We start from the raw sequence: 16,432 nt of genomic DNA, 5'->3' as shown, positions 1-16,432 counted from the left end.
ATTGATAAATATTTCAGTATTATTCCAACTAGTGTTTCAGATGACAATAAATTTTTGAAAAAAATCTAAAAATTAAAATTTTATTATTCAATTAATACCTATGTTTCTTTAAGTTTCGATACGAAGAAAGATTCCTAAGAATACTTTTTGTGCCCGTTAATTTATCCTTCCTGAGGGTATAAAAAATGATAAATTTAATTTAAGATTTATATGAGATATTATAAAAGAGATTTGTATGTGAGTTAGTTAAGAATATTTGTTTGTCTATATATATTTATATGTATATAAACAGAAAATATATAGAACGTAATACATATTTAAAATAATAAAAAAAGACATGCAAATTATTTTCACTCTTTATATATGATTCATTAATTATGTTAATATTCATTTTTAATATTCTTAGTATAATTATTCGTATTTGACTTAAATTGTTAATTAATTAGCTTCGAACTTGCTCCAGAAGAAGCATTAGCGTCAACGTTACGAACAGAGCTTCTACTCTATCATTGACTGTTAAACGTTACACACGTGTCTCGATTGGTCTTTTCATGTGGGGTCCATGAATCTCTCCGCAAACGGGGCAGGTACAATAATGAGTGAGATTGTGGCATGTGCGGCAGCACTCACATTTTCGCTCCTCGATGTCAAAAAGACGACCGAGTTAAAAGGGGATTGCTCGAAAAGGAGACGAAGAAGAAGAAGAAGGAGAGGGAGAGAGAGAATGTGGGAATCGATATGCTTGACGCTGATGGCGACGGCGGGGAACAACATCGGCAAGGTTCTACAGAAGAAGGGTACCGTGATCCTCCCTCGCCTCTCCTTCAAGCTCAAGGTTCTAATCCTCCTCCGCAATCCCTAGTCGATTTAGATTCTTCACGCTATATTATTCCCGTTATGCCGCGATATCGAGAGCAATCGGTTAGGAAATGTCTCCGTTTCTTGATCTGGCTGGAAAAAACTATTTAAGATTTTCATTTCGTGTGGCGGACATCGAAATGTTCTCTTCTTTTTCTTTTTCTCATCCCGTAGGTGGTAGGAGATGCAGCTAAGGATTGTCTTCGATCATGTTCATTTATGAATGAATTACATTTTTTAGTAAAATGTGAGATGTAATTAAGTATGGTCTAAATTGCTCTTATTGACTTGTAGGTGATCAGAGCGTATGTTTTGAACAAATTGTGGATTATAGGCTTTCTTATGGATATATGTGGCGCTGTCTTGATGCTGAGGGCATTGTCTCAAGCTCCAGTGAGTCACACTATATTGTCGAATTTCTTGATATAATGAATAAAACCTTTTTCATATGCTGTCAGATTCTTATATGTCGTGCCATTATGCATTTTTTAATTGAACCGGTTCCTTCAGTCTGCATGTATACATTGAAATGCAAGTGAATGAGCACCTAAATTTTGAAAAATCAGCACGACAGCACCTAAATATATTGACTATAGAGGACGCTCATACAAGAGAGAGAGAGAGAGAGAGAGAGAGAGAGAGAGAGAGAGAGAGGCTATTTTCAGATTGAGTAGTTTGGCCTTTAGCTGCTTCTCACATACCATTCTTTGGTTGTTTTGTTCGAGAAATACATAATTCTTACTTAAATATATTGATTACAGGTAGTCACTTAGATTAGCGTCCTAGTGTAGGCCCCACAATCTGCCACATCCGTTGTGCATATTATTCATCGTGTACTATTCATTTGATTTCTTAAAGCAACTGGAGTCTCCTAATACTAATCCCACCATGCTTTGTTGCTTCTTTTATCTACCTTTGCTAGTTTAAGTCTAACATGCTTTATTTGCATTACCATGTGATGAAACTAATGTTTATTTAATTTTCTTGATTTGGTATCTTTTTAGAAACGCTATTTCTTTTTATTGTTCTTATATGAAATTTATTAGTTCTTCACTCTCATGTAAACTGATTTGTGACTTATATTAATTGGTTTGCTTGCATGAAAACATTGGATTCACACACACACACATATAAATTTCTTTAGGACTTGCCTGTTGATTTAAGAGGCATATAATGAAGCATAGATTGCAAGATGTTGGATTTTTTCTACTTTATCTGTACAAAAATACTTGATACAATCATCTAAAGACATAAAAGATACTTATATTTCTTATATTCATTTTTGCAGGTTTCAGTAATACAACCAGTTTCTGGTTGTGGACTTGCTATACTTTGTGTCTTCTCTCATTTCTATCTCAAAGAAGTGATGAATGCTCTTGATTGGGTGGGGATTGCATTGGCTGGGGCTGGAACAATAGGTAATGTAAGTTTATAAGAATCTCCCTATTGATTAGTTATTATTCTACAACAACAATGACAAGAATTTGTAGGTTGGTTTTATTCTAATTTTTCATAGATAGATTTAATATGAGCTTGTTGTGATTCCATTTTTTTTCCTTCTAAGATTTGAAGAGCAAATGAAGCGAACCAAATAGAAACTCGGCAAACATTAAGAATAATTCATACACATAAGTTTTAATTTTAAAGGATCAGTGCTTTTCGTAATATCCTTTTTACAGATCTCAATGGCGGTAAAAGTTCCATGTAACTGACCCAAATAGTTGGGACTTATGGCTTTGTTGTTGTTGTCATTTTCGTAATCTTTGTCTTGTGTATAGGTTGTGTATAGGCTGCTATAGTACATATGTTATAGCTCCCAAACTCAGTACATATCGTTCACCAACACCTCAATGAGTGAAATTTAGTACATGGTTGGTAAAAATGAATTTTGCTGAAGAAAATTTGAAGGCATTACATTTATTATCTTCTAGGTTTAAGGTGGTTAAGGTGCTTCATTCGCTAACTAAATCAGAACTCATATTCTATGATGAGGGGTAATGAGCTCTGAAAGATGCCACACTTGTTCTATCATGGAGAATAGTGGAGCTTTCGTGTTGCAGGGCATCTAATTAAGTTAATCTCCAAATCGTTAAAGTTAAAAATGGTGAAATCTAAATTAGTACCATTGTCAAAGTGGGCTGGAAGAAAAAAAATTAGACTAAATTTGAGAATGGTTAAGCTGACCCACCACCATAGCATTAAGACACCAAGATTAGTCGGTTTAGTTGAGGTTATATAGGGTCATAAATCAGTTGACAAGATTAACCTGAGTAATAAATATATCAGATCGGATTTAGGAAATTGGTCCGATTGAACTAAATTTACACCATAATCAGATTAAACATTAAGTATGTCCTTTTTGGACTAGCATGTCAATTGTATTATGTTCCAGCCTTAAGCTGGTCCAATTAGATCATTACTATGTTGATCATACAATAATATCATGTTTGGGTCAGTAAGTAGGTCAAATTATGTTGAAAATGGGTTAATCATGTCATAACTTGATTCAGTCTTACCTGTTCATAAAGTAGGTTACTTGGTTCTTTGAATTGGGCTGGTTGGTTTAGGCTTAATTTCTTGACATGATTGTTAAATGGATTGGGTCTGGCTTGGGAGTTATGTTCTAATGAGTTTTGCTTGAGAGTTATGTTCTGATGTATGCATGCCAACCCAACACACAGTTGCTACAATCTAGCCCATCAACACCCTTAATTTAGATCATGTGATACAAATGGCATTTTGCTGTAAGAGGATATTGTTAATGATCACAAAGAAATTCTTGATATGAATGTAATTGCTAGTTGCTGTTTAACAAGGATATGGTACACATGAGGTAGCTTTTCTTTTTGATACATTCTTTTCTGTAGGTAGCTGTTCCTTGGACTTCTCCCTTGCATTGCTGTCCTATTCTTTAATTTGTTAACATGAAAATCAATGTTGGTTCATTAAGTTAATGATGTCAGAGTTTGTAAAGTTCACACACCCTTTCTGGACGTTCCTTTTCATCGTCCAATTTTGTTTCAGTGTGTTGAGTGCTGACTTGTTGTTATTGTTTTTCTGCTTTACTTGTGTTTTGCATTGCAAATCATCATCCTTTCCTCCATATTGAGTTTTCTTGCATGTAATTTTAATTTTTATTTACTTCTTGTGACTGTTTATGTTTGCTCTTAATACTGTTAGAACTACCTTGTAGCAGTATATGCAACCTAAGGAACTTCAAGTGGGTTCTCTGCTTTTCTAGTTGATCTTGACAGATTCAGGGCCTTTTGACATAGATGAGTGCACTGGTACTGTTAAGTATGTTTGCTTCAAGTCAGTTAAAAGACAACAAACTATGTGATGCAATGCAATAACATCATTGGTCTGTTCGTCACCACTAATTTGAACATGGTATAATTTTTTTTAAACTTTCGACTACTGCAGATTGACAACTCTAAGTATCATTTCTAATTTAAAAAAAAAAACTAACTGTGGGGATTGGGATTTTGACTTGTTTTACATCATTGCTGATGAACTTAATCTATTAAAACTAAAGTAATTGGGGCTTATGTTGCTGTGTGATTTATTTACTTGAAGCCTGTAGTTAAAATAGCAAATAATATTTGTTAATAGTTTCTGAGACCTGAATGCATACAATTTATTATAATTTTCATATTATTTATGTACTTTTATTTGCAATAAGTCATGTGTTTTGTATGTTTTGATTCATGATTCACATAATTTTCGGAGCCCTTTGTTTGCCAGCTGTGCTTCATGTATTGTAATTTTCGGAGCCTTTAGTAGACGACCAGGTACCAAAAGATGATTTCAGTGTGAGTTGTTTTATACAATGTTTTTGGTTTGTATTGTTGTTGCAGGAGTTGGTATTGGAGGGGATAAGCAAAATGGTTCGACAGTCTCTCTTTTCCACTTACCTTTGCTGGGCATCTCAGTTGCCTTGTTGTTTGTAGGTATCATGCTCTATTATGCATCATTGGTCTTGCATTACTAAAAGTTATCCATGTTCTTTCTTAAATTATCTTGTTTGTTTAGAGTATGGTGATATTGGTGATACTGCTCTTACTACCAAGTGTTTGTTGGTTCAATTGGGTGTTATTTTCTGATGTTTATGACTTCAGCAATTACATGTTTTCTCACACTGGCATTCTTTGCAGCCTTGATTTGGCACTCTTATTTATTAAATATGAAACACAATGTTGGCTGTGGAATTTTAGACAAGTGGCAGTTCAATGGTGTCTACACCAAGATACATTCTTGCCCTTTTCTACCTATCTGAAGATGGTTCCGTAACTTTTTCTTGACATATATTTAGAAAGTATATCTTGTACGCCTTTCGCTTTACAGCATGGTTTCGATAAGTGCTTGTTCACTTCATATCCTTTATGTAGCATCATGGTGGCTTAGGCTTGGCAAGAAGAGGTGAAAAGAGTTCACAATTTTTGTAGTCATATTTTGGTGAAAGTTTCAGGATAGATATATGGTCTCATGCTATACATATCTATATCACGATAGCTATGTGTGTCATCGGCACACTATTATAGATAAAGTGAGAAAGTTCATAGATTGCTTTTCCTTTTTGTTTGTTAGGTCTGATCCATTAGTTAATCTACCTGCTGATGCTTCAGTATGATCTGCTACAAGGAGTGAATTAAACAATGATGTAGTGCTTTTGTTGTCATGGGTAGCTTCTAAATATCAGACTATATTTTTAATAAACTCTTGATGAGCTTCACATGCCAATTCAGGCTCTTCTGAACACATGGCTTCGCATCTACAAGAGTCGAAGGCAGGAGCAGGAGCTGGTATAATTCTCATTTTGCTATTAAAGTAATTGCTGTATTTCTTTTCTTTTTTTTCTTCCTTTTCCATTTGTCTTTGGATGTTCACTATGTCTGATGTCATAATTATAAATGCAGATGCATTCTGAAGTAATTGAGGAAATTATATATGGCTTGGAATCGGGCATTTTATTTGGGTGATTTTCTCTTGTCCTTTGGTATCCTGCTATTTTTTTAACATTGATTCTCCCTCTTTTTGCATTTTTTTTCTTTTTTTCTTACATGAATACGATATGTAGACAGTTTTGCTGTAAAGAATAAGAGAACTATTGCTTGTTGTTACGAAATTTGCAATATCCATGGCTGGGAGCCTTATGTATTGGCCATCCTCCGATAAAATTTGCAATTTTGCTTTAGAAAGTATTGGTTGACCTTTACATCTCAGAACCTTTTTTCACGTGTTCTTGAGTACTGTTTTCTTAATATGTTTTTGAGTATGTTGTTCTACAAAGAAGTTCCATAAATTCCAGTTCAACTTATAAAGTAATGATTTAATCTACATATCCATCCAATTATCCAACTGGTAATTAATAAGTTTTTCTATCTTTAATGTCAACCCTGATATTTTGTGCGAAAAGTTTGTATATAGAGTGGATTAACAGTTTTTTTAGCTTAGCTTTAAGAGAGAAATTAGCAAAGACTAATACAATGACTAAAATTCACAGGATGGCATCAGTAATATCAAAGATGGGTTTTATGTTTTCAGAGGAGGGCTTCTCAAAGATCATGGTACCAATATGCATTTCCATTAGCATCTGCTGTAGCGCTTCTGGGTTTGTTTATCAGGTGGTTGCAAAATTAGATCCCCTCTTGGGGCAATAATTCATTTGTTTGTTCTAAATGCTTTCAGCTATGACAATTTGTTCAATTCTTGAGTTGTTTATACTTTATATCAGTTTGTTCCGCTTTGAACCCCTTCCTATTGTGTTAGGTTGAAAAGGTTCCAGGTTGGTAGTTATATAGACATCAGGACCGGAGATGAGTACAAGCGCCGGTTGACAAGAATCAACCCATGAACTGTATTTTTCTTTCATCTATAGCCTTGTGGGGTTCTTGTACGAAGAAAATACATAGAACCCAAAGCAGTCTCAGGCCAGTTCATATACGATGAAGAAATTGTTGTTTGCTCAGTTGATGCGAATGTAAGTAAAATTAATTATAAACTTGAGCTATGGAGACAAGCCTTAGAAACTAAAGGTTTTAGATATAGTAGTACTAAAACTGAATATATAAAATGCAATCTCAGTGATTTTAGGAATAGACAAGAGAATATAGTTAAGTTAGATGGATAAGAACTCCCCTTAAGTAAAAGCTTTATGTTTTTTGGATCAATTATTCAACAAGATGGAGAGATCGATAGTTAAAATGCCGAGGGTTGTCAGGAGTCTTGTGTGGTCATCGAATATATTTGAGATCAAAAGAAAAATTTTATAAGACAGTTGTGAAACCAATAATACTCTATGGATTTAAGATTGGGCAGTTAAGAAACAACATATACAAAAAGTTTGTGCTGCTAAGATGAGAATGTTGAAATGGATGTGTGGAGTTACTAGGAATGATAGGAAAAAAAATAATTTTATTCGTGAACAACTAGGTATCACTTCGATAGAGGATAAAATTAGATAAAATCATTTAAGCTAATATAAGTATGTGCTTAGGAGATCTCCAGATGCGATAGTAATATTAATGTTAACTTTAATAGAAACTAAACATATGACTTTTTATATATCTTAATGTTAGTGGTTAATGATTAATGTTAGTGGTACGATAAAAGATAGTGGAAGACCTAAAAAACCTTTAATAGAAACTATAAATAAAGATTTAGTAATCTAAACTAAACATATGACTTTTTACATATCTCAATAGCGATAAAAAAATCTATGTAATTGACCCCAAATAGTTGTGACTTACGGCTTTGTTGTTGTTGTTATATATTTTGTCATTCTTTAAGTAGGAAAAATTAGTTGCTTGATATATTTCAATGTCTAGCTTGCCATTTTCTTGCAACCAGCGATAATAAGGATGTGGGTCAAAGTTGTGTCTTCAAAGTTAATGACTCAATAGATCCCTGATGTCAATGTGTCCTTTTGGGTACCTTGTATATGTTTTGCACACTTCTAAAAGAAGATACACAAAATCGATTTCTTAATTTGCATGTTATCCATTTGGCATAGTGTAAATCAACTAACATCATCTGTAAAATGAAACCTCTCTTTATAGTTTCATTGGGTCACTATCTAATATATATGGATATGGATTTTGACAGACCCAAGGCCTGAAACATGGAAGGGCTATTGTGGTATCCACATGTGCGGCTGTGGCATCAATTATTACTGGTGTTCTGGCTGGTATGTTTGCTCTGGGTGAACATATGCCTTCTTCTCCCGTTGCTCGAGTGGCTCTTTCACTTGGATGGTAATGCCCACTAATTTTAGGCAGCTTATCTTTTTCATATTGTTTCTTGAATGACATTCTCAGTCTTATTTTTCTGTTGGAGGCTCTGGGTCTGAACATATGTTATCCACCTTGGACCTGAGCTCTCATTTATTATTAGCTGTTTCCATTGACAGTAAACCTGATATAACTCTGTAGAGTGCAGGTTCAGATGCAAAATTGTGCTATTCATTCCTCATCTTTGTTATGCTAGAGTCACATATGGAACTTCAGTTAGGTTGGCATTACTAACGATTCATCTTGGTCACGTTCTGATTTCGCTTGACGCTGCAGTGTTATGATGCCAACCTCTGCAGTGTGCAGAGTTTGGCATCTGAATCTGCATACTGCAACACACTGCACCGTGATGTACCTTTGGAGACCTATCCCCAAGCTTGATTTTGTATGAAGATCATGTAAATTGTGACCTGCATTTTGCTTATTGCAAATTCTTTTTGGGTTTAATGTCCATATTGTAGTTTGTGTTAGTATGTTTTTGGAATGATATAAACATGTTAAGATCTTGTTTTACTGTAAGCATATGATAATCGGGCTGCCTGATGCATGATGCTGAGTGGGCTTCTGAATTGTTTGCAGGATCTTTATCACTCTCGGGGTTATTCTTCTGGTGAGTTCAGCTCGATTGATGGCCCTGCTACCTAGGCCGTTGCGACGACATCTGAGAAGAAGCAACCTTGAGAATCACACTCTAAGGAGATCTGGTTCCTTACGTATTAAGGATCCTAGCCCAAGTGCAGTAATTCATGCATCGACGCTGCATCATCTGATAACATCTCCATCAAAAGAGAAAGCCTAGTGAAGTCATTAAACAAATAAGAAGTACATGTTGACCTTTTCTTTTATTTCTTGGACAACGGTCAGCTTGCTTTTAGACCCTGCGCTAACCTTGTCATCTTCCCTCCAATTCCCTATCGAGGGAAGTGAAGTCTTCTGGGCTTGCTTGTTTACCAGATCACGTGGTATATGTATAATTATTTTGTTGCTATCATATCCAATTTCTGTCTGTCCTTATTTTATAATGATCTTGTATATGCCATTTATGAGTCGCCTGCGAACACTCTAAAAACCAGAGTCACGGAAGCTGGATGCATTCTCGCGTGATCCTGTGTCTGAAAAGGTGACTTGTTTTAATTGTTGGCATTAATTTGATCAATATGAACAGAGCTTTAATCTCCACTTGTCCCTGTTCCGTAACATGTGTACAGAGATTTTAACGATGGATTGAAGCATCGCAGTATATGTTGCTTCCACTTCTTATCGGTACGTAATGCAACGTCTCATATTATTGTTGTTATTATTTTGATAGTGAGTTGGATGGATAAGATGGGAAGATGTGGAGGGGGTCGGTCCTACTCGAACTGGAAGCGAACTAGCGAGAGAGAGAGAGAGATGCTATTCGATATATATCGTCTTTCTTTGGCACTTTCGATCGGTTGGTGGGTGTTGATAGACATTATCTGCCCCAAGTCGATTTCCCATTCAGTAAGACTTCTTGATCGAGTTTTCATTTTATTCTTTATGTTTGTTGCTAGGGTCGGTTGTTCAAGTGGTGAGGATCTCCTGCTACTGATTGCCTTCGCTGGAGCCTCACATGAGAAGCAATTTTGGTGTCTACTTGTGTGGGGAGATTATCTTGGTAATCTCGTCTTTTCTTGCTTCTTGCTTGCATATCGATAAGACTTTAGAGTTTTATTATAAAAAAAAAAGATGATCATTTCGAGGGGATCAGTCTTCTAGTGTTTGTCAAAAGTTAAAATAATATTTCATAGATAGATGAAAAGAAATAGATACATCCATATTTATATAGTTTCACCATTGAGTCCATAGTACTTAGATTTCTAATAAATAAATAAATCTTAAATAATTTTTTATTCGATTGAATTAGATAAACTTAATAAAATATTATTCAAAACTCAAAAAATAAAAATGATCCTAGATTATATATATATATATATATCCTCTTGATTATAAAATGTTTTAGGTTTAGAAAATTCTTGACTTTGTTTACTTCACTACTTAAGATTGTTTTTGGTTTTGAGATACTTTTGCATTTAATATTGGAACGTTGATAGATGGGAAAAGCTCATGCAAACTAAACTTCATAGGCCGAATTTACTATGTTCTTGTAGCAGACAAGGATTAAGTTGTTCCCTGGAGGGTACACAGAATTTGACATTGGTGAAAGGAACTAATAAAAATAATGGACACAACAGTAAGAATTTGCTACAGGTAAAAGGATGGTAGATCGATTGCATACATGCATATCAAAAGAGATGGCACGTACATTTAGCTTACAATGCCACATCAATCGAATTTAGATATAGTTATATGCACAATACTCCTCTGTATTAATCAATTGCAACCTATGTAGTTAGAACCATGATATAATCCATAATTCTCCTACGGAAGTTTTCAGTATAGAGAAATAAAATGTCATGATCTACTCATCATCTCTACCGGCTGGTTCATATACATGATCTTAATGTGCATGCATGTCTTGCTAGTTCATCTACATGATTTTAATGTATATGCATCTTCTCCATACACTCAATACTTTTCATAAAAAAATGAAACCCATATTTCTTTCATGCATGTATTTTTTTCCCATTTGAGAAAAAAGAAATGAATAATTTTATTATACCAAAACATGCTTGGATGTAAATTCACTATCTATACATAATAAATCTAACCATGTTTTTTAGTGTACTTACTACTGCTGTAGTGAGCCTTTCTGATGGCTTTAGTCCATGCTATTTTATTCCTGTCTACTATTTGCACCAGTATTTTCTTTTACACTGGGGTGACTGCAGGAGCCACGATTGCTGATGGGGGGATGCAGCAGCATTCGGAGTGCTGGTACACTGCAGAACGATCAACAAGCTGACATGTTCTGTGCTCGATTGGGCCAAATCTTATCATCTTTCATGGCAGAGGAGTTGTCTGGACGCCAACAGAGATCCAGAAATAAGAAGAATTGTACAGATGAATCAGCCTCTGTGCACGCACCTCAAAGCGGATGAAGGCAGGCAGCGATGTGTCGTCGTCGTCGCCACTGAGACGGACTTTTGTACTTGGCAGCCGTGAGCTGTCCTTTGGCTTGTTGCGATTGGCAGATCCATGGCGTCAAGGTTTGCTCCCATGTTAACTCTCTCTCCTTCAAGCACTAAATAAATCTGATGCATCACGACGCAAAACTCAAAAATGAATTGCTAGTGGTCACTTGGCTACTTAAGCTTAGCTTGCTCATTGGTTTCAGAATTGTGTAATGTTCATCTCAGGAACATCAGGACTTCTTCATCCATCTGAAATCTTTGTGTGCAGATCATCCTACCTTAATGTATGATCTTTCCTGCAGTAAAGTGGAAGACCTCTGGTATGGCCACATCTTCATTGATGCTATTTTAGGTCTGTTTGTTTATGCTTATGCAGCCTATTTATCATAGTCAATATGCCTCTTGCTTTTCAAGAATTCTCTATGATATCTTAATGCATAAGAAGGACCAAATGATGCATGATAGATTTTGTGTCAAGCCTCCAATCCATGCTCATGCACAAAATGTGCAGATTGAAATGGATTTGATGCTATGCCAGACATGATGCAATTAGACAATATAGATAGATTCACAATTATGAGCACCAATACTTTTATTGGAAAGTCAAAGTGAGAGCAGTTCTTCAGTGAACAGCTCTTACAGCCAGAGGCTTCTCAGGCACAAACTGTCAAGCAAAGAATCACATGAATCAGTTCTTCAGGGTGAGCTTGGAGCCTTGGAGTAACCTAGATGGGAAATCTCCCAGTTCTGTCGCGGAGCAACTTCTTTGTGCAAAGGAGTATATAGCTGCAATCCAAGCGAATGAACAAGATCAAATTTTGCCCAATCTTAGAGCCATAAACAATCAAATGCTAAAAGAACTCAAAACAAACTGCTGTTCATTTCTTCTATTTAGGATCATGTTCATTGTGGCATGGGCTTTCACATGTTCTAGGCAGCTTTATGTAGCTAGATACAAAAAATAAGGTTGAGAAAAGAAATGGACAGTTGACCTCCATTTTTGTAAGCAATTCATCTGCAGTTGAAGCAGAAAGCACTATATGTCTACAAGCTGGCTTTATAAAGCCTTCTTGCACGCCATTATCAAATAGTTCAAGCAAGGAGTTGTAATAGCCATCAACATTTAATAGGCCAACCTGCACAGACAGACAAAATCCTCACCATTACTCTTGTGGAAAATCAATAGCATTCCTTGCAAAAGATGTACACTCACTGGTTTATCATGAATTCCAAGTTGTGACCATGTTGTCATCTCCATCACCTCCTCCATTGTTCCATACCCTCCTACAATGTCTGGGAACTTTAAGAGCATGGTAGCACAAGGCAATAGGAGCATCATACATGCATAAAGAAACTTGAGCAAAGATTTTATTGGTCATATACCATACCGGGAAGTGCGATAAATGCATCAGCTTGTTGAGCCATTAAAGCTTTTCGCTCATGCATGTCTGAAACAATTTTTACTTGCCCCACAGTCTCTCCAGATATCTGGAAACACAGAAAGAGAAATTGTTGTGCTGCTTATTCTAAACAGTGAATAATCCATAGATGATCAAAGTCTTTATTTTCCTCAAGATTTTCACTATTTTTGTCTACCAAAGAACCAGTCAGGACTTGCAATGTAGAAACAAGTGGAGCATAACTTTCTCCCCCATATTGCTGCTATATTGGAAATATCTAACATGCATATTCTCTTCATGTTTACTTGTTAGAGATGGAAGGTCAAACCAATCAAGTACCACCAAATTGCCCACAGAATCTTATAGATGGACATTGAAGTTTTTGCCCATCCATAGGAAGGCTTATAGCAGAATTATACATATGAAGGCTCATAAACTAAAAAAAAAAAAAAAAAAAACTGCTAGGAAATTTAAATTTAGACCTCAGAGAAACTTATCCATGGCTGAGAGTCTGAGACCCCTCCTGGCTTCTGAACACTCCAAATTACATGCAAATCCACATACCATTATCGGTTTTACACATAATCTTGCCTCTGATTGCTATCACATTAATCTATGAAATTTATATACTCTGAAAGACTTGGGTATATCCAATTTAGGAGCTACAAAAACCCACAAGACATCTGAAACAAACAAGAAAAATAGAGAGGGGGGAAAAGGCTATTTGATAAGACATACCTCAAGGGGCATGAGAGCTTGAGGAATAACCCTGCATGTGTTCACAAGTAAATTGAAAGCATGAGCAGAGTATGATAAACCATGCAGAGACTGTAGAGCAACCAGAAACATAAAGCTTACCCAAGAACATGGCAACCTCCATCATAAACTGCCCGTGAAATCAGACCCATCAATCCCACACTCCCACCACCATAAACTAAATCGATCCTTCTCCTCACCTGCAACACATAAAACAAGCTATAATCGATCTACAACAACAACAACAGATCCAAAGATCCTATTGTCATGAAACCAATAGAAAAAAAGGCAATCGACTCTCTTTGTTCCAATCCCTCCAAGATCGAGTTTTGAAGCGATACAGGTTCCGAAAAGCTTGTGTCTCAGATGCAACAGAGGAGGAGGAGAAGGCTCAGCGAGAAGGAAGAAGAGGTATCGGCTCTAGTGGAAGACCAACGCCGACGACCGCCGGACCTTTAACGAAGACAAGCCCTCAAAATTCGATTTCTTTGACGGCAAGGACCACCGAGGGCATACCAGTTCGCGACCCAGATCAAGAGCTGCATCGCTGAAGACTGTTCGGTTGCCAGAGTTGCTGCCGCAGAAGACGCAAATCCGCTTGAACTTGCTCCGGGTCTCGTCGCCCATCTCTGCTCTCCAATCTCACGGCGCGACCGAGAAGAACATAAGATGGGTATATATAGGGAGAAGGAGAGCGAATCAAGGCTCTACAGTCGCCGTCCTCCTTTGAACCAACCGGCATCAAGGATCCTCTGCGGCTCTCTGGTTTGTAGCCCAAAGCACCATCGAGAGGCCCAACAACTCTAACCCTTCTCCCATTTACCTCTCTGTTTTTACTCATCCTTCTTTCCCTCTCTCGTAGCGCAGGAAAACAGGACAAATTTCGGAAGGAAACACCGCCAAAAAGACGAAAGCTTTCCCATTTATCCATCAACAAAGCTCTCTCGTGGATGTGCGCAATGGACAATCCTCCGAGTTCGATCGGTGCAGGCCGTCAATTAGATATATGTAGATATATATCAATTGGTGTGCACCGCAGGGTCTTTACAGATCGATTTCCTGCATGGGACGAGTTCAATGATATGAAGAACAGACGGATAAACATCAAGATTGTTTTCGTGATTCTGATTCTAGGCGAAAATAAAAGGCACATCTTTTCTTCTTGCTGTGAAAAATCTATCACATTTGAGGGGGAAACTACGAGTCATATCATCTTTTCTTGGGGGTTATGGAAGAGAGTAACAAGGTCAACTGGTGGACGTGGCCACAACTATGCGTGTAGCCACCAAGGAAATCCATATTATACTTGGGCTACCTAATCCTATGTGCTTAGTACTGTCAAAAGAACAACTCATGACATGATTTGAGCCTATTTAAAACAGCATGCGGCAGATCTTGGTTGTCAGCAACTCATGGTGGACAGAGATGAGAGGCAAAAGAGATGATTTAGCAAAGCATGCTTGTTGCGCATGCCCAAATACTTCAGAGAGAGAGAGAGAGAGGATTGGTGTTGCAGATGCTGGGTGATGTTAATTAATACCAGTGGAGAAACCAAGCCTGGAGCTAAAGTAATGGCATAGTTTCTTGTACAAATAGGCTGTGTCATGAGTTGTTGCAACTCTGACACTCATCCGATATTGGTTTCACTCTACAAGTCTCAACATTTAGGATTGCATTTAGCTGGGCTACTAGTTTTTTTTTTGTTCTTTCTTTCTAGAGACTTGCAGTAATGGTTTGGTTATAAGAAGACATGATGTTCTCTCTGTGCTTTGATGACAATGTAAAACCTCCAAAGGCACTAAATTAGCATATATCACTCCTAAAGATTCAGAATTTATGCATCATCATTTGAAGAGGAAAGAGTTGCAATTCAGAGATGGTTGAGATGTCTTGCATTCAGGCCTTTCTATTTGTTTTATCAGGCTTTTATGAAAATGGATCCCTTGCAGATCTCATCCTAATATGCATGCTAACAATACAGGCTTAACTTAATCATCATCTTCTGTCTACAGGAAAATATTGAGAACTACCATACTTGGTCTCTGGCATCATCCTGCATGGGGAGGGGATTACATCATTGCAAGGGGGGGAAGAAGGAAGGAGAAAGAAGCAGAGGAGGAGAAGAAGAGAAGGAAGAGGAGCACTGGTGAGTGTACTTCAAACTCTTATACTTGTGCTTCAATCTCTTTGAGAGCACCATGAAATCACAATAATCATGTTAATCCTCGTTTCCTAAATAAGGTTGCTCTTACACATTGAAATCGACACTGCATGCATCTCATTTTGATTGATGAAGAGATTTGGTGGGCATCTGGTTTTTCACTACTTGGCACTTGCAGAAAGAAGCAAAAAGTCCACCCTGCTTTTTGCTGATACTCTAACAATCTTAACATTAATTAATATGAGCAACAATGATGATACATGTGGATCATGCATTAGTACTTTTGATTCGATCAGCAGGATCCCTTCCCCAAAAGAAAAGACTGCAATCAGTGAGGCAACCATGGCAGGTCTGTGGATGATGCAGGTCCACATCCAGTGATGGTGCTCAGCTCAAAATATCCTCAATGGAGTGGATGACATTCCAAGTGCTTCACCTACTCTGGCCAATCCATTGCCAACTGTTCCTTTCCACAATATGATTTATATTGATGCATCTGATCATATGTGATCAAGCATCCCTCTTACTATGTACCAGTAAATCTCCATTGATATGGGAAAAGTGTTCTCAAGTCTCAACTACTTTCTTCAAAAAAAACCTCTTTTCTCTTTTTTTTTTGGTCAAAGGGAGTGAGTGAGGCCTGTAGATTTAAGATGTTGCATATATTATACATTGATGCTCAACTATTCTCTTGTTAGTCAAAGAGAGTGAGATTTTATGATTAATAACGAAAAGATTTTGTTGGATATTACAGTCTTATTTGATAAATTATCTACTGATTGATAAGATATATTTTGGGTCATCGATAAAAGTCTCTCGACATCGATCCGTGGATTAAACCATGCTGATTCAACAGTCACAACACATATGTTCACCGGATGATGTCATCTGATATGATTAAAAAAATATATT

The 16,432-nt window shown here is 36.8% G+C and overlaps 2 protein-coding genes across 9 annotated transcripts; one reads left to right on the top strand and one right to left on the bottom strand.

Moving 5' to 3' along the window:
• Positions 1-665: 665 nt before the first annotated feature.
• LOC103978781 (probable magnesium transporter NIPA9) lies at positions 666-16,266 on the top strand. 7 transcript variants are annotated; one of them, XM_065140257.1, is made up of 15 exons: positions 670-835; positions 1,153-1,251; positions 2,147-2,276; positions 4,716-4,804; positions 5,604-5,660; positions 5,775-5,833; positions 6,362-6,482; positions 7,963-8,111; positions 8,727-9,267; positions 9,356-9,410; positions 9,683-9,786; positions 10,961-11,278; positions 11,472-11,523; positions 15,372-15,505; positions 15,820-16,266. In XM_065140257.1, the coding sequence occupies exons 1-9, from the start codon at positions 725-727 to the stop codon at positions 8,944-8,946; spliced, it is 1,035 nt and encodes a 344-aa protein (XP_064996329.1). In that variant the 5' UTR covers positions 670-724; the 3' UTR covers positions 8,947-9,267; positions 9,356-9,410; positions 9,683-9,786; positions 10,961-11,278; positions 11,472-11,523; positions 15,372-15,505; positions 15,820-16,266. The 7 variants fall into 7 exon arrangements, with proteins under 7 accessions (XP_064996345.1, XP_064996329.1, XP_064996338.1 ...); XM_065140266.1 differs by having other exon boundaries at positions 11,429-11,523; XM_065140242.1 differs by having other exon boundaries at positions 10,961-11,523.
• On the bottom strand, positions 11,767-14,013 carry LOC135580832 (cytokinin riboside 5'-monophosphate phosphoribohydrolase LOG8-like). 2 transcript variants are annotated; one of them, XM_065140283.1, is made up of 7 exons: positions 13,876-14,013; positions 13,462-13,559; positions 13,342-13,372; positions 12,592-12,691; positions 12,417-12,496; positions 12,196-12,339; positions 11,767-11,989 (listed from the first exon to the last, which is right to left on the bottom strand). In XM_065140283.1, exons 1-7 carry the CDS (start codon positions 13,984-13,986, stop codon positions 11,900-11,902), a joined length of 654 nt encoding a protein of 217 aa, XP_064996355.1. In that variant the 5' UTR covers positions 13,987-14,013; the 3' UTR covers positions 11,767-11,899. The 2 variants fall into 2 exon arrangements, with proteins under 2 accessions (XP_064996355.1, XP_064996360.1); XM_065140288.1 differs by having other exon boundaries at positions 12,417-12,487.
• Positions 16,267-16,432: the final 166 nt, after the last annotated feature.

Source organism: Musa acuminata, chromosome BXJ1-3 (genome assembly GCF_036884655.1).
Source record: "Musa acuminata AAA Group cultivar baxijiao chromosome BXJ1-3, Cavendish_Baxijiao_AAA, whole genome shotgun sequence".
Taxonomy (NCBI): Eukaryota; Viridiplantae; Streptophyta; class Magnoliopsida; order Zingiberales; family Musaceae; genus Musa; species Musa acuminata.
Note: the sequence above shows the minus strand (reverse complement) of the source record. Positions and strands in the feature narration are given on the sequence as shown.